Source organism: Myotis nattereri (genome assembly GCF_964212035.1).
Source record: "Myotis nattereri genome assembly, chromosome: 9".
NCBI classification, from domain to species: Eukaryota; Metazoa; Chordata; class Mammalia; order Chiroptera; family Vespertilionidae; genus Myotis; species Myotis nattereri.
Genome location: NC_138084.1, coordinates 67,434,557 through 67,457,490, shown reverse-complemented (window position 1 = coordinate 67,457,490; position 22,934 = coordinate 67,434,557). Strand labels below are relative to the sequence as shown.

Here is a 22,934-nt window from a genome sequence, read left to right as displayed (position 1 = left end):
GTAGTAGTATTTCTTTAATTTCAGCATTTACATGTTTATTACTAACTAGAGGCCCGGTGCACGACATTCGTGCACGGGGGAAAGGGGGAGGTCCCTCATCCCGGCCTGTGCCCTCTCGTGGTCCAGGACCCCTTTGGGTCCTTAGCACTGCCGTGGAAGGGGGAGAGGCTCCTGCTACCGCCACTGTGCTCGCCAGCTGCCAGCTGTGAGCCTGGCTTCTGGCTGAGTGGAGCTCCCCCTGTGGGAACGCCCTGACCACCAGGGGGCAGCTCCTGTGTTGAGTGTCTACCCCCTGTTGGTCAGTGCACATCATAGTGACCGATTTTTCTGCCGTTCAGTTGATTTGCATATTAGGGTTTTATTATATAGGATATATAGAAGTACAATTGATTTTTTGTATGTTTGTCTTGTATCCTGTGACCTTGCTGAACTCACTTTTTCTAAGTTTTTTTGTGTATGTGTATTCCCTAGATTTTCTACACAATCATGTCATATGGTTATGGCATAAAATAGGGAAATAGAGAGTTTTATTTATGTATTTCTTTTTGACTGTATGTCTTTTCTTCCCTTCCTTTCACATATTAGATGGGCTAGAACTTCTACCACTATGTTGAGTAGTGTGGCGATAGTGGACATCCTTTCTAGCTCCCCATCTTAGAGGGAAAACATTTAGTGTATCACTATTAAGTGTGTTAGCTACAGGTTGTTTGTAGATGTTCTTTATCAGGTTGAGGGAGTTATCTTCTATTTCTGTTTTTCTTTTGTAATTAGAATGGATGTTAAATATTTTAAATGCTTTTTTGCATTAATCAACTGTAGTTTTTCTTTTTTATCTTGTTAATATGTGGTTACATTGATTTTTGAATATTGAATCAACCTTGCATACCTGGAATAAATGCCACTTTTTTATGGTGTATAATTATTTTTATATAGCTAAATTATAGTTGCTGACATTTTGTTAAGGATTCATAGGAGATAAGGGTCTGTAATGTTCTTTTTCTTTATTTTTCCTACTTATTTACTTATTTAGATATAATTGACATGTATCAGTTTCAGTATACACCATAGAGATTCAATATTTGTATATATTGCAAGAGTAGAGGCCCGGTGGGGTTCCTCAGCCTGGCCTGCGCTCTCTTCCAGCACAATCCCTGCAGGCCAGGCTGAGGGACCCCAACGGTGCACAAATCCATGCACCGTGCCTCTAGTATTCATATAAGATCTTTGGTTAACCTCTTCCCGCCCTCCTCCTTCCCTCTGAGATTGATCAGTCTGTTCCATGTTTCCATGCCTGTGCATTGAGTGTCGGCTCCGTGGTGGTCAGTGCACATCATAGCTACCTGTCAAATGGTCACTTAGGCTTTAACATATATGTAGATGATCACCACTATAAGTCTAGTTTACATCCATCATGCTATATAATAAAAGCCTAACATGCTAAGTGTCCAGTCGACCTTTCAACCAATCAAAGTGTAATATGCTAATGATATGCGAAGGCTGCTCAACTGCTTGCTCTGACGTGCACTGACCACCAGGGGCAGATGCTCTGACCGGTAGGTTAGCTTGCTGCTGGGGTCAGGCTGATCGGGACTGAGCGAGATGAGCCAGAGAAGCCCTGGACCCCTCCCACAAAACCTCCCCAGCTGGCCAACCTCCCGCTTCTCTTCCCAGCCCCAATTGTGCACTGGTGGGGTCCCTCAGCCTGGCCTGCTCTTGCAATACGGGACCCCTTGGGGGATGTCAGACAGCCGGTTTTGGCCTGATCCTGCAGGCCAGGCTGAGGGACCCCACTGGTGCACGAATTTGTGCACCGGGCCTCTAATCATACATAATTACATAGTTTTTTTTCTAGTGATAATTTCTCTTTCTTTAATATTGTCTTTGTCTGGTTTTGATGTCAAGGTAATACTGGCTTTATTGGCTCAGTAGTTACAGCATTGACCCATGGACCAAAGAGTCTCAGGTTTGATTTCAGTCAAGAGCAGCATGTACCTCGGTTGCAGGCTCTTATCTGTTCCCTGGCTCCAGCTGGGGAGGGTGTGAGAGGCAATCAGTTGATGTCTCTCTCTCACATTGATTTCTTTTTTAGAAGTTTTAAAAATTTGAATTAAATTTCTTTATTAATTATAGTGCTACTCAAATTATTTACTTCATATTGTGTATGTTGTGATAGTTTTGTTTATTAAGGAATTGCTCCATTTCATCTATGTCATCAAATGTATATTCTTTTTATATCTGCAAGTCTATAATGATACTCTTTGTTTCATTCATGTTGGTAATTTTTATCTTCTCTTTTTTTCTTTGTCATTCTTGCTAGATAATATTAATCTTTTCCAAAAAACTCAATTCTTTGTTTCATTGATTTTTCTCTCTTATTTTTCTGTTTCAATTTTATCAAGTTCTGCTCTTAATTATTTACTTTCTTCTACTTGCTTTAGGTTTATTTTGCTCTTCTTTTAGGTTCTAAAGTTGGTAGCTATTTATTAATTGAGGCTTTTTCTCTTTTCTTTTTTTTTTTTTTAAATATATTTTATTGATTTTTTACAGAGAGGAAGCGAGAGAGAGAGATAGAGAGTCAGAAACATCGATGGGAGAGAAACATCGATCAGCTGCCTCCTGCACATCTCCTACTGGGGATGTGCCCGCAACCCAGGTACATGCCCTTGACCGGAATCGAACCTGGGACCTTTCAGTCCGCAGGCCGACGCTCTATCCACTGAGCCAAACCGGTTTCGGCCTTTTTCTCTTTTCTAATGTTTGTATTTAGTACTATAAATATTCCCCTTGGCACTACTTTGTGTCTCACAAAATTTGATGTGTCGTGTTTTTGCTTTCATTCACTTTAACATATTTTTTGGTTTTCATTGAGACATGCTCTCATCTGTGGATTATTTGGAACTTTGCTGTTTATTTTCTAAGTGTTTAGAGGTTTTGTTCTATCTTTGTTATTTCTGCTTTAATTTCATTTTGGTGAGAGAATATATTCTGTATGATTCAATTCTTTCCTATCTGTTTATGTTTGCTTTATGTCTCAGGATATGATCTATCTTGGCTTATGTTCTGGGACACTTGAAAAGAATATGTATTTTGTTGTCATTGAGTGAAGTGTTCTGTTATTGTCAATTAGGTCCTGTTGGTTGATAGTGTTGCTGAATTCTTCTTTATGTTTGCTGATGTTCTGTCAGTTTCTGAGATAGGGGTATTGAAATCTCTAACTATAATTATGGGTTTGTTTATTTCTCCTTTCAATTCTAAAAGTTCAAGTTTCATATATTTTGCAACTCTTGTTTGGTGCATACACATTTAAGATTGTTATGTCTTGACAGATTAACCCTTTTTATTTATCTTTTAAAAATTTTTAATTGATTTTTTGGTGAGAGAAATATTTGAGAGAGAAATATCAATGGGCCTCCTCCTGCATGGGCCCTGACCAGAATCGAACCCACTACTTCTTGAGTGTACTGGACAACACTCCATCAGCTGAGTCACATTGGCCAGGACTTAACGTTTTTTAAATCATTATGTAATGTTCCACTTTGTTCTGATAATTTGTTGTTCTGAACTCTGCATTAGCTGGTATTAATATAATCACTCCTCCTTTCTTTTGATTGTTTTCACAATGTTGTTTTCTATTTTTTTTTTTTAATCCTCACCTGAGGATATTTCTTCCCATTGATCTTTAGAGAGAGAGAGAGTGGAAAGGGAGAAGGAGGGGCGGGGAGAGAGAAACATTAATGTGAGAGAGATAAATTAACTGCCTCCCTCATGGGCTTCAACCGGGGTGGGGATCAAACCTGCAACCAAGGTATGTGCCCTTGACTGGGAATAGAACCCGTGACCCTTTGGTCTGAGGGGCCAATGCTCTCTAACCATTGAGAAAAACCAGCCAGAGCTCATTTTCCATTCTTTCACTTTCAGTCTGCCTATGTTGTTATATTTGAAGTCAGTTTCTTTTTTCTAGGTAGCATATAGTTGGGTCTTTGTGTGTGTGTGTGTTTTTAATGCACTCTGTCCATCTCTGTCTTCTAATTTTAATATTTAGGCTGCTTACATTTAATGTAAAGGACTTAAGTCTGTCCTGTATTTTACAATTTAAAAATTACCATTTGCTTTTTTACATAATTTTTTTTTCAGACTTTATATTTCTTTGCTGAGGCTTTCTATTTTCAGTTGTCTTATTGTGTTCATAATTGATTATTGAAGCATTTTTATTTTTATTTTTTTTATTGAAACCTGGAAATTTTGACTATTATACTCATGAAACTCTGGATTTTATTTAAACTCTCTGTTTTAGCTAGCTCCCTTTAACACACTTCGGCAGAAGTGGGGACCACTGCCTCATTACTTCCGGGTGCAGGTAGAAATTGAAGTTCCTTATTCTTCCTCCATTGACATCTGAGGAGGGAGGTACTCATTAGTGTTAGCAGGCGTGAGAGTTCCAGGTCACCAGCTAGGCCTTCACTGATACCTTCTTGTACCCCCCCCAAGGCCCTGGTACACTACCTGGGCGGTGACCTTGTTCCTGCAGTGATGGTGAAAGCCCTGGCTCTGACCCAAGGGCAGAGGAGGATTGGCTGCTCCTTATTACCTGGCAGGAGTAGAAATCCATGTTCCCCATGTGGTTTCCATTGGCGCTGCTGGAGTTGAGAGGACAGCATCCTTATATACTGGTGGGAGTGGACCATTCAGTCTTTGCTGGCATTGGTGGGGCTTGAGCCACTCTTTTCTGTGATGTTTGACTGAAAAAGAATGTGTTGGTTTTGGGTTTTTTTTCTCCCTACAACTTTTCTGCCTTGCTAGGCTCCTTTTTGTTTGGCTAGAGGGAAAATGGTGTATGTGTTTTTCGTTTGTTTTATTTGTTGTTTTTTGTCTGCCCATTGGCATTTTTGGTTTGCTGACTCTAGTTCCAAGTCTGGGATACATGAGACAGAAAGGGAACTCACTATTGTCATTTTCCTCAAAAATCTTCTTATGCTTGTTTTATATATAATTGTTACTTTTGGTTAAATTTGTAGGATAGATAGGGAAAAGTACATTTCACCTTGCTGGAAGCCGAAGTTTTTCCTTTATCTATTCTTTTTAAAAGCAAAACTTTAGGCTTCCCTTTCCCCTCTCCTCCCAACCCCTCAATCCCACTCTAGTTGGTTCTTCTTTTCTCAGTCCCCGTTTAGGACCAAACTCTTTGAAAGCATTTGTCTATACTTATTTTCTCCAGTTCTTCTCTTATTCTCTCTTAAACCTATTCTAATAAGACTTTTATACCACTTTTCTGAAATCACGCAGCAAGGTGTCATTTACAAATGAATAATCAAAGCAATGATACTTATCAAAACTGTGGCTGAGGCTAAATTTATACTTAGAGGGAAATTTATAGCCTTAAGAGAGAAAAAGCCTGAAACCAAATGAGCTCATTTCTAATTTAAGAATTTAGAAAAAGAACTCAAAGAAAGAGGCAAAAAGGGATGAGAAGATGTCCAGACATTAGTAAAATAAAAAGCAACGCTAAAACTGAGAGAATTAAGAAATTCTTGAAAGATGGTCTGGAAAATCAAAGAGAAGGCAAATTATATTATAATATATATTATAAATTTTTGTAAATAAGTTTAATTGACATATTAAATAAAATTGTACAAAATAAACAAGTTATCAGAAATATAAATAAGTCGCCAAAAGTGATTGAAAAAGAAATAGAAAATCTGAATGGTCCTATAACCATTAAAGACGCCGATTTACTGGTTAAAAGTCCTTTCTTCAGTGAAAATGCCCAGGTTGTTTTTCACCTGAGTTTGAACAAATGCTCTTTCCAGTGTGTTCAGTAAACTTTTTCAGAAAACAAAATAAAGGGTAATAATACTCATTTTATTTTCTGAGGCTTAAGTTGTAAGCTTGTTATCAAAACTAGCAAGAAGAATGTGATAAAATGAAATTTATAAGCTAGCTTCACTTAGGAACATAGAAAAAAAATTAGCAATGTATTAACTGGTAATACGACCAACTTTGGCTTATTCTAGGAATGCAAGATTTAAGTAACATACAGATTTATTTAAAATATATATACCTTAACAGAATTATAAGTTACCATATCACATTATTGATTTACTATAGTGAAAGTCTCAGTTAAATCTCAGAATGCTAGGTATCTATCCTATATGATGAGTACTAAAATTTCACTTTTGAATGGGTCACAATCTAATTTGATTGAAGCGAGTCAGGTCTCTCAGATATGGCAAAATGTGAGTGGGGTTTTGATGAGTAATATTTAGTGAAGATGTTGGAACAATATTTCAAGTATAGGGAAATAATGTGTACTGAAGCATAGTTGTGGCATTTGGGAATGATAAGTGAAATATATCTAGAGCACAGTAAAGATACTGGGACCTGCCAGGAGATGTAACAGGAAATTTGGGCCAATTGTGAAAGGCTTTGTCTCCTTGCTTCTTGCTAAATAGTGGGATATATCAACCCAGCAAAAATCAAAAAATTTATTTAGCTTCTTATATTTAATGTCTTATCTTTAGAAATGACATATATAACTTTTTGCATTCTTTTGCATAAGTATGTACTGCATTTGAAAGCAGGTGCTGCCACTGATGTTCCTCAATTTTTTGTTGACTAAAAATTTAGGAATCTGAATTTATGACTGAACCACTAACATAATGTATTAATTTTAATTTTCTCAGTGTAATATCTTCAACTTTTGAAACCACTCATGGCTAATCTCTCACCAAGTTGGTGCCTAAGAACTTTCCACTGAAATATGTGACAGAGGCCTGATTAATTTCATTTGTTCTGGCATTTGCTAACATTATGTGGTAAAAGCACATTTTAATACATCTCTCTTTAAGAGACAATTGTAATTTTATTAAGATTTTTTTATTGAGTTTGTTGTTTTTCTTTTTTTAAAGAAATGTCATTTGAATTGAACTGTTATTGGTTTCCGTGTGTGTGTGTGTGTGTGTGTGTGTGTGTGTGTGTGTGTGTGAGTGTTTGTTATTGCATTGGTAGATACAAGGCAACAGGGTTGTTTATTTGTTATAGTAAATTTTGAATCAGAATTGTAAACCTAATAACTTCATATTCTATTGCTCTTACTTTTTTTCTTAATGCATCCTTTTAGACCAATGGTTCTCAACCTTTCTAAAGCTGAGACCCTTTAAGACAGTTCCTCATGTTGTGGTGACCCCCAATTTCATTGTTAAAAATTGAACATAATTAAAGCATAGTGATTAATCACAAAAACAATATGTAATTATATATGGTCCTAGGCGACCCCTGTGAAAGGGTCGTTCGACCCCCAACGGGGTCGCGACCCACAGGTTGAGAACCGCTGTTTTAGGCCTTCTAAAGGTGCTTTTTATTAACTTTTCTTTATTACATAATCTGTTTAATTTCATAATCTGTTTAATTTTTTTAAATTTAAGGTGTGACTGCACAGAAAAATTACAGAACAAATTTGACTTTTTGCGCTCACAGTTGAATGATATTTCTTCGTTTAAGAATATCTACAGATATGCCTTTGATTTTGCAAGGGTAAGTGGAATATCCATGTTTTGTGATTTTAATATTTTTTCGATCTTGACGCCACACTTAGGAAAAAATTTTTGACTTATGTATTTTAGGATAAAGATCAGAGAAGCCTTGACATTGATACTGCTAAATCTATGTTAGCTCTTCTGCTTGGGAGGACATGGCCACTGTTTTCAGTATTTTACCAGTACCTGGAGGTATGTATGTTTTTTTATTTTTAAAATATTATTTTAAAATTTAATCTGATTGAAAACATACCTTTAGTTGAGGAAAAGCAAATAGATTTTTAATATTATACCTTTAAAAATATTTGCTTTAGTAGAAAATTTGTTAAAATGTTTACATACCTACTTTCATTTTTAGACCCAAGTTCATGTTAAATAATATATCCTGTACATATTTATTTTACTCCTGCCCTCCATTAAAAAATAAACCTTCAAGAAATAATTTTAGCGCAGTCTTCAGACAAAATAGTTTCTTGGGCTTTTGGCAGGAGAAAATTGATATTAGTGTATACATCTCAAGCTTCTGAATCAGGTTTCTTTCTGTTACACAGGGTCTTAGGCTGAAATCCACATAAGAACCAAGTATAGTAATACAACTTGTCACTTGGACTCAATTTAAAAAGTTCAAATAAAGCTTTTAATATTTGATGTCCATAAATATGAGAGTGGCTATAATGGTGTACTGAAATGTACTGATTACTGAAAACATGCTGAATTTATGAAGAAAGTATTCTTTTAGAAGGTTTATCATAGCACCTACTATAGGCAGTGGTTTTAAGAAGATACTATTCTTTTTTTTTCATTGCTTTTTTTTTTTTTTTTGCTTTTCTGTTTTTGTGCCTTTTCAATTTCAGTTTTTTTGATATGGTTCTCACCATTCCTTGAATTACAGATCCTTCTGCTTTTGCTTTGAAAATAATTTCTCAAAAAGCTAATTGTTTATCATAGCAAGTTCCCCAAAGTAGTTTTGTTTAAAGCTTGTGTTAAACAATGGTATGAAAAGGCCTTATGTGAATCGGTTTTGTACACACTTAAATATTTAAGCTTAATAAAGTTGATGTTTTTGATGGATATTATCAATCTTCCTCCTGTCAGTAGTTTTGACAAAAATAAAAATAACTGAATATAAAAATACTCACCCCTAAAGGGAACTGAAAGAACTAAATATTTTCAAACACTTGTTATCCAGCAGAGGGTGCTTCCCATACTATCTTTTTAAATCTTTTTATTTATTGTTGTTTTTTTTTTTTTTTTTAATTTGAGAGAAACATTGATCCATTGCCTCCTGAACACACTCTGACCAGGGATGGAACCCACAACCCAGGCATGACTGGGAATCAAACCCACCACCTTTTGGTATATGGGATGATGCTCCAACCAACTGAGCCACACCAGCGAGGGCTCTTTTAAAATCTTTATAATACCATTTTGAATTATATTTTATCCCCATTAACAGATGAGGAGATGGCTTCTATGGATACATAACTTCCTAAGGTCACTCCTAAGTGGCAGAAGTGAGATTTGAACCCATGCCTATGGTCTTTCCAATGCCGCCAAAGAAGCCAACTTCAGAATGTGGCCAAATAATAAATCTCATGCAAAGAAATGAGTTACTGGGAAAAGTCACACAAGGGAACTTACTGGTTGCCGAGAATGTTGTATATCTTGATCTCATTTGTGGTTACACAAGTATATGCATAGATAAAAAATAGTACCCTGATGTGCTTGTATTCTTGAAAAATGAAAGAGAAATAAGGAAAAAACAAGTTGGTGCTCTTTTTTTTTTTTTTTTTTTTGTAAATCCTCACCCAAGGATATTTTTTCCATTGATTTTTATAGAGTGGGAGGGAGGGAGGGAAGAATGAAGGGAAGGAGAGAAAGAAAAGAAAACATCGAAGTGAGAGGGACACATTGATTGGCTACCTCCTGCATATGCCTGACCGGGGCCAGGGATCAAACCTGCAACCCAGGTATGTGCCCTTGACTGGAAATCAAACCTGTAACTCTGTGATGCTCAGGCCGATGCTCTAACCACTTAGCAACATAGGCCAGGGCCCTGAGGATTTAAAAACACAATTTAAAAAACAATAAATGTTTAGAAAAACCAAATTATAAAATATAACTAGATTTATTGAAGTCAAGCCCTAATAAATAATGCATGTTCTATAATCCAAATATTTATATCATTTTCTTCAGCAATCAAAGTATCGTGTTATGAATAAAGATCAGTGGTACAATGTATTAGAATTCAGCAGAACAGTCCATGCTGATCTTAGTAACTATGATGAAGATGGTGCTTGTAAGTATAATGTTTTCCTGTGAAAATAAAATTTTTAAACTACTAAATGAGAATACGCATTTGTGTAGCATTACCATAAACGATTTTAACTTGGTAGCAGTAATTTTTAGTATTTAATCATGTGGGAGGAGGCAGGTGTAGAAGGTAGGGAGAGAGCTTAGATTGAGCAGTATTACAAAATCTATGCTGATAAATGAAATATTTTTAATTTCTCAGTAACAGCATTATAAAGCTTAATTTAAATTACAATTTTTATATCTAGAAGCTAAAATTCTTCATTTCTGCCTTTCCTGGCATTTTTCTATGGAAGAAAAGTACAGTGATTTAAAAAACTAGGGAAGAAAAACCATCAGCTATAATGGAAAAACCTTATGATACTTACTTGAAAGCTTTTTCTAAAATCTGACAAAACTTTCATAGGAATTAGTAGCTAGAGCCAAGTAGTGGCTCATGTTGGACTTGCTTTCCAGTTTTCTTGCTATGCCAACAACTAGGGTGCTTTTCAGTTGCCATTTATGATTGTGTTTGTTTGCTATTTATCTTACAGTCTTTCAAAAGCATGAGAAAAATAGAGACTACCATAGGGTTATGCATTTTCAGAAAAATAGGGCAATCATGTTTCTTCGTGGCAGTGTTTTCCTGCATTTAATAAAGTAAACACTGAGCTTGTTTACTTTGCCTCCCTGGTTGGCTTTTATAGGTAAATGAGTTTGAACCCCCTGTATTATAAAAATGTCTTTTTAGAATAGTTCTTAGATCGGGTATTTATTAGGCACTTACTTTGTATGCAGATTTTTTACTAGGTCCTGATACTGGAACCATATAAATCTGTATTATGGCTACCCCTTCAACAAGCTTATATACTTATTGGTGAGGTAGCATAGAAATACTACATTTAACACTTTTCAGATTTTTAAATAATTTAATGGCAAATTCTATGGGCAGTTGGAAAAAGGGCGAGGTTAACATTGATTTAGTTATTGTAGAGTTTGTGAAACACAATCCTTGAGAAGGAAGTGCTACAGATACCAATTGTGAAAAAAGTCCCTTATGTAAAAAGAGAAAAAGCTAAGGCAGCACTAAGTAGAAGAGGGCAGTTGGAAACAAAACACTTGAAAAAGGGAAGGATCAGTTCCTTGTTATCACAGAGCTTGTGGGGAGTTTGTTTTATAGTTAGAAGAGTTCACTGAATTCTAACAGAAAATGTTCCTTTATTTCTAGGGCCTGTTCTTCTTGATGAATTTGTTGAGTGGCAAAAAGTCCGTCAAATATCATAGCAAGAACTATTGTGAAGAAAATGCAAACCTTTTGATTCCTACGTGCATACAAGCTAATGAGCTGAGGAAAAAAAATCCAAGGGTGCATTTTTATTCATATGAAAGACTTCTCATAGTATTTTTTTTTTCTTTTCTTTTTCTTTTTTTAAAGGAAGTTTTCTTGTTACATGTGATGGGCCTTGTGCCACACCTCTTCTAAGACTGAATATTGGAGTTTTTGTTTTGAGTTATGTTGATAACATTTATTTCAGAACAATAAAGATTCAGATTTGTGATAAAGGCCTTAAAATGAAGATGTCCCTTGAGTGTCAGAGTGGTATTTATTTTTGTAAATTTTAATTCTTGAAATTTAGAGGTTCTGTTCACCATGAATTTGTGGAATTATAAAGATTTTAAATAACCTTAATATTTGGCGATGTAATCTGATGGTATGGCTTAATGTATTCATCTCTGCACAATGAAGAAGAATATTTCTTGGCCTTGACTTCTGGGATAATGATTTTCTGATGCAGCTAATACGTTTTTGGATGTTGGAAGTGCTCCAACTTTCAGCTCTGGTTTTCTGTGAAAGCTGCCATGGCCCTATGCACACACTTTATCTGAAAAGTCTGGAATTGGAAAGGTGATGTCCAGTTACTTTGTTTTCCAACCATTAGCTAGTATTGTCAGTAAGCGTGTCAGCAGTGCCTGTCTATTCTTCATGTGAACTTTAAGTTTTCTGTATTCTGTCAGTTTAAAAGGACCATTTATATTTGAAAGAGCAAGGCTCATATATTAATGATCTTAGAATCAGACAAATGAGATAGCCTTATGAGAGAATTAAGATGAATATTTAAGTCTTATCATTGTTGCTATTAATGGCATATGTATGATCTCTTTAACTGTCATTTTGTGTTATTGGGAGTTGTATTGAGGGCCCTTTCTGTTTCTCTTTAAGAGAACCGTAGTTCTGATGTTGTAGATTTAATGAAGATATATATAGGAAAAGAAGATAACAGAATAAGGAATTAGGAGAGAGCATAATTGTACACAACTCAAGGATGCCATTTACATTAGTACAGTCACAGTTTTGCTAATAATCAGTTTTCTGACTTTTGGCAATGAAGTATCTTGACAAAAGGACAGTCTTTTCTAATTCACATAAAAGGCATTGTTTTGTACTAGTAGCAGAACAGAGGTACATTCCATTTCAAACCATCCAATAGCTCAGTGATATGAAAATTGTTCACATTCACAGTTCAGTCACAATTTCAATAACATTTCTAGTTTCTTTGTATGAGTGGAGAAAGTAAACAGTATTTTTTCATAAGGCCATTTCTATTGGGATTTAAGCTGAAGGTTTATTTTTGGTGGTGAATTTATTTAATGAGTGATTTTTTAGTATTGATTACTTAAGGGAAAATAATAGCATTTTAAAGGTTTTTATGGTTGGTTTGTGTTTTTGTTAATAAGCTGGGAGAAACTGCTGTTTTACTTCTTAATGAAATTACTTAGTCAAACACTGATGTAATAGTGGGAAAAAAAACACATTGATTTTTAAAAAAAATTTTTTTTTAGAGAGAGAAAGGGAAAGAGAAAGTGAAACACTGATGTGAGAGTGAAACATCAATCAGCTGCCTCCTGCACACCCCCTACCCAGGATTGAGGCTGCAACTTGGGCATGTGCCCTGGCCGGGAATCAAACTGGCAACCTTTTTGTACATGGGATGTACCATGTACCAAATCAACTGAGCCACACCGGCAGGGCTGGAAAACAATTTTTTAAGTATTAGAATCACGCACTATAACTGAACATACCAACAGTATTATGATTTAACATAAGTGATATTTTAATATCAGGTTTATTATAAGTAAATAATTTAGATTGTTGGACATTTGAGTCTTTATAATTTGACTCTTATCTCCAAGGCACAATTGCTGAACTTAAAAGGATATTGCCCATTTTTGCTGAGTTCCAAAATATATAATTTAAGTGAAATCATACCAGTTGTCATTTTTTTAAAAAACTGTATTTTATTGATATTTTCGAGAGGAAGGGAGAGGGATAGAGAGTTAGAAACATCGATGAGAGAGAAACATCGATCAGCTGCCTCCTGCACACTCCCTACTGGGGATGTGCCCGCAACCAAGGTACATGCCCTTGACTAGAATCAAACCTGCGACCCTTTAGTCCGTAGGCCGATGCTCTATCCACTGAGCCAAACCGGTCAGGGCTCCAGTTGTCATTTTATAGCCCGAACTAATGGTAATGTCTTTGTCATCTTCACTCTTTGAGTAAAGAAACACTTAAAAGTTATAGATGACATTTAAAAAAATGCATATATATGAAACTGTTTACTTTGCTGACTTACCCAAAGGTACCTTCAATACTTTTTGAATCTGAAAACTAAAATGAAACTTGGTTCCCTTAAGTCAAGAGCCCAATCCTACCCAGGCCATGCCTGCTTTACTCTCTGCTCCTTCTAGTTCTCTTACCTCCTTAGAGTCCTAATATTCACTTACTTTGGAGGCAAATTTACTCTGCCTCATGTATCAGTCAGGCTGTAGGCTGTCCCCTCTTGTCTTAACTTTCTTAATTTACATTTGAACAGCATTTGATCTATTGGGAAACATGAGGACAGTGTTAAGGAACCTGCATTATAAAAAAGAGGTCTAAATATTGTGGTTCTTTAATTAGTTAGCTTTAAGTGCCTTCCCAGGAATCCTCCTGTAAAATTTGCAGGATTATTTCCTGTGTATGGGATGAAATACTCAATGGTGCTTATATTGGAAACGACTTGCTTCTTATAGAATAGCATTTAAATGTAATAATACTACTTGAAGAAAGTAGAACCAGGTGTTGATTCCCAACTGTGAGAGGATAGAGAAGTTGTTGCGAGGAATACAGGTAACATAGTGTTAATGTCCTGAATCGGACATTAAAAAATGGTGTATTGTGTGCTGACCTGTCTCTGTGTTACAATGTTTGTCTTTCATTGTCTAATGATTTCTTGTTTTTTTAAATGCTGTCAGTAAAATTCTTGATAAAACATTTTTGACAGTAGCAGTATTTTTGTGTATAATGTACAGATAGAGTTTATCGATTTGGGTTTTACTCTGAAATACTCTGGACTATTGTTTCTTAAACTGAAATTTGAGGGCCTTCCGTGGGATGTTAGATTGACTCAGAGGATTATTTCTCTTAAGCACAAATGCCTTTTCATCTAGTAAACCAAAAATTTATCTTTAACAAATTTGTCATGATGAGGGGAGGAAGAAAGAATTTAAAGATAACTAGAGTTCTTAAAGCATACAAATTATGTAGCACTAGAGGCCTGATGCACGAAATTTGTGGAAGAGTAGGCTTTCCTTCCCCGGCCGGGGGTGGGGGGTCGGGGGGTGGGGGGGGCGTGGTGGTGGGGGAAGGTACAGACTGCTCCGAGACGGCACACTCCCCATTTTTTAGACTTGTGTGTAATTTTTTTACAATTTATTAGAACCTTTTATAATAAAAACGTTAGATTTTAATATGAATATAGAATCTTGTTTTACGATGCTGATATTATTGCAGTTTTGCTGTATTTTATGGAAATATGGTCCATAAATGGTTGAATTATAATAAAATATTTTTATTTTTTAGTCCCCCCCCCCCCCAAAAAAAAAAAAAAACTTCTTTCATTTTAAAGAAGTTTATCCTGCATTTTGGCTTTCACAGCTTTAAAATATAAAAATTGTTCTATATACTTCATGGATTGTTCTAAGTATTAAGATAAACTGGAGTCCAGCCGGTGTGGCTCTGGTTGTGCATCGACCTGTGAACCAGGAGGTCACAGTTCAGTTCGCAGGGCACCTGCCTGGCTTGCGGGCTTGGACCCCAGTTGAAGGCGTGTAGGAAGCAGCTGATCAATTATTCTCATCATTGATGTTTCTATCTCTCCTTCTCCCTCTCTGAAATGAATAAAAATATATTTAAAAAATAAAAGTTAAAGTGGACAATATGAAATATTCAATAACCATCTTATAATTATTTTTAAAAGCTAACAAAAATAAGCCAAGCCAGATTTACCCATAACTCGTGTGTGTGTGTATACATTGACTATTACTGATTATTACCCATAACTTACTTTTCCATGTAGAAAGTAGATTGTGGCTACATTTTTTAAGGTGAGAAGAAAATTTGCTTTTATATTATTGTTACCAATTGCATTTGAACCATGAAAGAAGGAAGATTAATACCTACTTGAACAATTTGAGATACAGTATTTTAACTTACTAAACTTAGAAAATTAAATTTTGTGAATATTGAATTAAATGACGTTTATTTGTTTAGTACTTTACCTGCATTTTCCTATCATACAAAGGAAATGGCTTATAGCAAATTCATAGATAATATTTTTTATCTACAGATGTAGAACTCTTACCTATTTTGGATTTATATCATTCCATGAAACTACTTTGAATATTGAGAGTTTATAGGAGTAATATCAAAGAAACCTGAGTTGGTTTATTTTTTGCAGCATCCTTGCTATGTGACTTTCAGATATGTCACTTGACTACTGTCATTTTCAGTTTCATCATCTGTCAAATAGTGATACCTACCAGACTTGTTAGGAAGTTCAGACAGAACTGTATCTACAACACCTTGTAAATGTTAAATGAATACACCTCGATATTTGAATAAAAACAATAGCTAAAATTCCCTTTTTTTCAACAAAACTTTTTATATAAACTGAAATGTCTTGCATTTCCTGTTTTATCCTACCACTTATTTTTATAATCAGACTTATTCCTCTTGGACTAAATATTTCAATAAATCTCAAGCATGTATTATATGTCAGGAAGTGTTATAGGTTTGAGCATATAGAGCACAGAATAGATAATTACTTCTAATCCCTATGGGATTTTCATTTTGATAAGTAAAATACATAGTTTATCATATGGTAACATGGTTATTTTTAAAAAAATATACATTTTATTGATTTTTTACAGAGAGGAAGGGAGAGGGATAGAGAGAAACATTGATCAGCTGCCTCCTGCACACTCCCCACTGGATATGTGCCCGCAACCAAGGTACATGCCCTTGACCGGAATCGAACCTGGGACCCTTGAGTCTGCAGGTCCACGCTCTATCCACTGAGCCAAACCAGTCAGGGCGGTAACATGGTTATTAAGAAAAGTCAGAAAGTGTCTGGGGGGTGGTGTTGCTGTTTTAAGTAGAGTGAACACTGATAAAGTGACAGAGCAGAGATCTGATGAAGTGAACAAATAGCCATATGCGTATCTGCGAGAAGGGCTTTTCAGGCAGAAGGACTATTTACATGGCAGGGCCCTAAGTTAGTAGTGTGCTTGGTGTTCTCAAGAAACAGCGAGGCAGTCACTGTGACTATAATGGACAAGAAGAATATTGCCAGAAGTAGAAAGTAAGGTTAGAGAGATAAGGGATAATGATTGTGCCTAATTGTAGGTAATTATATAGGGCATTGTACGCCTTTGTAAAGGCTTAGACTTTCTTCATTGAGTGAGGTGGGAAGCTGTCAGGTTTTTTTTTTGTTTGTTTTTACAGGTTAGCAATTTAATGACGACTTCCCAGCTTCACGGGCCAGCGACACGTCTCAGGGAGACTGACCGTGGCCTGCACATGCCACCGGCAGTGGCGGAATGCTCTCAGGACGAGCCACCGCCCGGCCGGGCTGGCACAGCAGGTCCCCGCAGAGCCGCGCCAGGCCCCAAACTGTCCTTGTCTCCAGGACCCACGGGTGGGACGGGCACTGTGCCGACTCCCCACGCGGCCCGCCTGCCCTCTGCCGCCTCGCCCAGAGCTCCTGCCGCCTGGCCAGGGCCCCGAGCACCCACAGGCGGCCTGCAGGGCTCTCCAGGAGCCCGGCCCAGCAGGACCCGGGGCTGAGGGCCCCCCGGAGGCGCTCTCTCCTGGGGGTAGATGTGAGTGCGGCTGCCCACTGCAGTGAGGCTCAGGCCCAGCACGGTCGCTGTCACCACGCGCGGGCCAGGTGCCCTGGCCCGGACCCCAGGGGAGGTGCTAGAGCCCCGTCAGGTCCACAGTGGCCTTGATGAAGATGGCGTCGTCATGCAAAGCAGGGCTAGACGTGGACAGTATTATTAGAGTAGCACAGTGGTCCAGATGAGAAATGGTATAGTTTGAATGAGGCTGAGGGCAATGGAAATGGGTAGTAATATTCTCAGTGTATTTTGATAGAGCCAATAGTATATGCCAGTGGTCAGCAAACTCAGTCAACAGAGCCAAATATCAACAGGACAACGATTGAAATTTCTTTTGAGAGCCAAATTTTTTAAACTTAAACTATATAGGTAGGTACATTGTTATTAACTTAATTAAGGTACTCCTAAGCTGGCCTTTCCTAAAAACGTCCTCAATCTGAGGGGTCGACCTCAGCGAACGTACCCCCACTTCTTCTAACGCCACTTCTTCAAAATAGACTCGCCCAGGCCAAAAACCGACTTCCGGGCATGGGCCACGAAGTTTCAATCGCACTGTACGTGTGTGCCCGCAGTGGTATTTTGTGGAAGAGCCATACTCAACGGGCCAAAGAGCTGCATGTGGCTCGCGAGCTGCGGTTTGCCGACCACTGGTATATGCTGATGGATTGGATGTGGGGCATGAGAAAGAAGGATCAAGAATGATTCCAAGATTTTTTGATTTGAACGCCAAGAAAGAGGTGGCATTGATTAAGATGGGGGAGACTCAATGGAGCAGGTTTGTGGGGTGAAGATTGAGAACTTAGTTTTGGACAGGTATGGTAAATAGGCCTATTAGATGTCCCAGAGGAAATGTAGAGTATGCAGTTGTATATATTTGAGTCTGGAGTTCAGGGGAGATGGGTGTGTGTGTGTGTGTGTGTGTGTGTGTGTAAGTCATCGGTGTATAGCCCTATTTTAAGTCAGGAAATAGAACTAAATTGAAGATATATTATTAGTATAATTTAGGACTAATGTGGTTTCTCAAGAACAAATGCAATTTAACATTCTCTACAAAAAAATTATTTTCTATAATGTTATGATTGCTTTTAAAAAACAAGATTGATAATATAAGCATATGGCAAATTTAAAGGTGGAATGCCATTTTGTTTTGAGATCATACATTAAGAATATATGATATGCATATATGCATAACCCATAGACAATATTGTGATGAAGGCCTTGCGCAGGGGGATGGGTGCTGGTTGGAAAGAGCCAGTGGGGGGGGGGGGAAGGAGACATTTCAAATACTTTCAACAATAAAGATAATTTTTTAAGTAAATTAAATTAAAGAGGTGGCAAAAATATATCTGAAGTGCTAGGTCTTTTTTTTAGTAGTTGGAAATTGCTATTCTGGTTCCATTAGACAGTTTTAGCACTAGAGGGCAGGCTTGCTTCTAGAAGCAAGAGCAGTGAATGGATTTATAGCGAAACAGCACCTATATTTAATCCCAATTAATGAATACACTTGTTTGTCAAGTGACAAGTTTTCTATTGTATTTTCCTATTGCTAGGCAAGCATAAAATAAGGCTGGTGGTTGACTTTAGTATACTAGTCTCTAGAACTGGTGGTTGATATTAATATACATTTGCATATGAAGTCCAGGGAAACTCAAGTGTAACACTACAATTATATTAAGATCTGATACAGAGATATGCACATAAGAACATTTAAAGCCTGTCAGAAGAAATCTTGGACATGAAAACACTTATTTAGGAAATGTATTGGGCTGTCAACTTTGAACTGTCAGTTACAATAAGAATTGTGCTACAAAAATGAGTAAAATATAAGCTTTGGTGTAGAACCTTACAGCACTTAATATTTTGTGCTATATCTATTTAAATGTCTTTTGTTCCTTCAATATTAGAAATCCTAACTCATATCTTTGGTACCTAAGTGCCTATCACAGTACCTGGTACTTAAGTTAGTTTATAGTGTATGACTAAATGACTGAAAAAGAAAAAAAGGAAAAATGTAATTACATAGCTAGGGAACTGGGGCCTTTGCAAACATCTTTTTACACTTTTTCCCTTGCAGGAAGTTTCTTCCATTAACAAACATGAAAACATTTAAAAAGTTTACAGTAATTTAAAAATGGCTATGGAGATAATTACAACTCTCCTTCTTCGTTCCCACTGCTCTTTTCAATAGTCTTTACACCCCACAATTAAGAGCATTTAGTAGAGATAGCCTATTAGCATCCAGAAATGTTGGGTGATCTACCTTTTCTGGTCACTGAAGTGGAGAAGAAAGATGAGTGTAGAAGACGGACACCTTTCCTGTCTTGCTTACAGCAATTTGAGAAGTTTGAGGTGAAATGGAGCTTTTTGGAATGAAGGCGCCCTTCTTTTTTCCCCCACTTCACCTCAAAAGTTTGCCTGCACATGGTTTTTCTGTTCCCTTAGTCATTTTAGGGTCCCTACTTCTACATGATAGTTCTTTAGTTTCCTTATCTATAACATGAGAATAATTGTCTTACATCGTAAGATTGAGGACAACATGAAATAATGTATGCAGTAAGTAATAGCTACACTGCAGTCTGGAAAAACAGTTGGGCTTCGTAGGATGGATTTGTGCTAAGTGTTCTTACATAGTAAAATCAAACAAATGGCAAAAGAGTGGTTCACTAAATCAGATACATTTAGAATTGCAGATCTCTTAGGAAATTAGTCTCCAATGTCAATTATATAAACTGATTTGTTTTATTCACTCTATTACTATGGAGAAGTATAATGCAATGGTTCTTTAAAAGGATATTAAATATAAATGAGGTGATCAATTTAGAGTGCACTTGCGCGAAATAATAATTGCTCAATAACATTAGCTGCTATAACTGTCTTTAAAAGTGGGTCAATTTGACCTCATACAAAGATTTCTATTGTTTTAAAAAGACAAATATTTTAAAAATGATAAAGCCAAATTATTATAATGTTTTATTACATTGTTTGATTCTTTTAAACCAGTTGTTAATATTTTTAAGTAGCAGGACTCTTTTCCAAAAGGAGTTTTACTTAGAAGTGCAATATTTAACACAGAAAGATAACTGACACGCCCTGGTTAGAGTAGGACGCTCTAATTCCTCCCTACTCACCACCCTCACTGCTACTGTCACTTCTGAGAATCCTCAGAGGAACCCCTAGCTCTCTGACACATTTTGAAAACCACTGCTTCCAAATTTGCACCTTGGCCTATCAAACATGTGGACAAAGTAATAGAGGGAGAAAATTCGAAATCTCTTTAGAAATATATTTTACTCTATAAAAGCCAAAACAAACCCCCCTGGTATTTTAGTATGGAATAAGATGAGATGAATATTGTTATTCTAAATTTTTATTCTAGAACTATAAAGAATTAGAATTAGTAATTCTGTTTTAGGTTTACTATCTAGAGTTGGCCTAAAAAAGATAATATGAAAGAACTGCCAAGAGAGATTTGGAATAGTTATAAGAATGAATGAATGAATGAAGTCTATGGATGGAGTCTTCACTTGGTACATAGGATAAAAATACTCTAGTTTCTAGTATCAACCATTGAGATATAATCCTTAAAGCGGAAGCAGCTCTGTGAGCAGGGATCATGTTAGTCATGTGTTCTCTACCACATTATAAGGATTTAACATGTTTACTGAATGAATGAAAACTTGTACAAGTCTGTCATCTCTCCTAAACTTCAAGGTACTTGAAAGACAGGGAGCATGTTTCATTTACTTTTTTGTGCCCACATGGCCAGTAAATTAGAGTTTGCTTACTGAATTAATCAACAAATGAAGAAAAACACGCACATATGTACATCAAAAATGTATATACAGGGAGGGGCAGAAGTTTACAGTGTGAATACAAAAGACAGGAGTTTATCCTTATATTATTATTCATTAATATGTTGTTTTCCATGTGAAGAAGTATAAACATACTTGTGCCTCATTCTGTATCTACATTCCCATTAGACTAAGTTTGGTGAAGGAAAAAACCATGTCTTCAGCTCTTAGCATAGTGTCTGACTCATAGTAGGTTGTCATAAATGTTTGTGGGACTGAATAGAACTTAAGTTTGAGTAGTACCAGAGTAGTCTCATATATTAGGAACCTGGCACAGTGTTGTCTTTATTTTCTTATTTTATTTTTTAAATTTGTAATAATTACAACTATGTAATATAAATGTAATAGGGGAGGACATAAGAATGACATCAACAACACACTCAAGAATAGATTGACCATGTTCTTGTACTTCTGTAACAATAAGTGATCTTCATGAAATGACAGGGTTCCAAAGAGTGTCCCAAAGTAAATACATTTCTAGGTACAATCCCAATACAGAGACATATAGGGGTGGGCAAAAGTACATTTACAGTTATGAGTATGCAAAAACAGTTTATTCCTGTAATATTTTTTGTTCTGCTTGTTTATTTTGTTTCAATTGTTGATAGTATTTATTGCTACGTTATTGTTCATTTTTTTAATCTTCTTCTTAAAGACGACCCTTTAACATTTCTTGTAATATTGGTTTGGTGTTGGTGAACTCCTTTAGCTTTTTCTTGTCTGGGAAGTTCTTTATAAGTCCTTCAATTCTAAATAATAGTTTTGCTGGGTAGAGTAATCTTGGTTGCAGGTCCTTCCTTTTCATCACTTTGAATATTTCTTGCCACTCCCTCTGGCCTGCACAGTTTCTGTTGAAAATCAGCTGACAGTCTATGGGAGCTCTCTTGTAGGTAACTAACTGCTTTTCTCTTGCTGCTTTAAGATTCTCTCTTTGTCATTAACTTTTGGCATTTTAATTATGGTGAGTCTTGGTTTGGACCTCTTTGGGTTCATCTTGTTTGGGACTCTCTGTGCTTCCTGGACTTGTATGTCTATTTCCTGCACCAGTTTAGGGAAGTTTTCTGTCATTATTTTTTCAAATAGGTTTTTAATTTCTTTCTCTCTTCTCCACTGGCACCCCCATGATGTGAATGATGGCATGCTTGAAGTTGTCCCAGAGGCTCCTTACACTTATCTTCATTTTTCTGGATTCTTTTTTTTCTTTTGCTGTTGTAATTGGATGTTTTTTGCTTCCTTATCTTCCAAATCTCTGATTTGATTATCTGCTTCATCTACTCCACTGTTGATTTCCAATAATCTATTCTTCAGTTCATATATTCTTCACTTCTGACTAGTTCTTTTTCAGGTTTTCTAGTTTTGTTTTGATGTTTCCTATCTCTCTGCTAAAATTCTCACTGAGATCACTGAGCATCCTTATAACCAGTGTTTTGAACTTTGCATCTGGTAGTTTTCTTGTCTTCATTTTGTTTAATACTTTTTCTGGAGTTTTGATCTGTTCTTTCATTTGGGACATGTTTCTTTGTCTTCTCATTTTGGCTGTCTCTCTGTGTTTGTTTCTATGTATTAGTTACAGTTGCTGGGCTTTGTAGAGTGGCCTAATGTCGTAGGTGCTCTGTGGGGTCCAGTGGCAAAGCCTCCCTGATAACCACAGCTGGGCACTCCAGGTATGACCTTGTGAGGGCTGCATGCACTCTCCTGTTTTCATTGAGCCTTGATTGCTGTTGGCACCTAAATGGGAGGGATTTACCCCCAGGCCGATTAGCCTCAAGACTGGCTGCAACCGCTGACCACTGACCTCCGACTAGGGTGGAGGGCTGGCTGTGCAGAGGCCCACCCCATAGAGCGGGACTTACATTTACAGGGCTCTGTTACCCACTGATTCTTCCTCTTGAGTGTGTCACTTGTGGAGGAGGTGGGGTGATGCTTGCACATGGTCTGAAGCTGTCCACTGGGTGTGCTGTATCTGAGGCCTCCCAGGAAGTGCAATCCTAAGTTCTGCCACTGCCTGTGTTCTGTCTGGGGCCACCCAGCATGAGCT

The 22,934-nt window shown here is 36.8% G+C and overlaps 1 protein-coding gene across 7 annotated transcripts in view; it reads left to right on the top strand.

Moving 5' to 3' along the window:
* DCUN1D5 (defective in cullin neddylation 1 domain containing 5) overlaps positions 1-11,405 on the top strand; it is a 76,922-nt gene extending 65,517 nt beyond the window's left edge. For all 7 annotated transcript variants that reach the window (XM_081098766.1, XM_081098768.1, XM_081098770.1 and 4 more), the window contains 4 exons: positions 7,422-7,530; positions 7,620-7,724; positions 9,729-9,831; positions 11,053-11,405. In XM_081098766.1, the coding sequence (XP_080954892.1) occupies positions 7,422-7,530; positions 7,620-7,724; positions 9,729-9,831; positions 11,053-11,108 (373 nt within the window). In that variant the 3' untranslated portion in view covers positions 11,109-11,405. The remainder of the gene's footprint in view (positions 1-7,421; positions 7,531-7,619; positions 7,725-9,728; positions 9,832-11,052) is intronic.
* Positions 11,406-22,934: the final 11,529 nt, after the last annotated feature.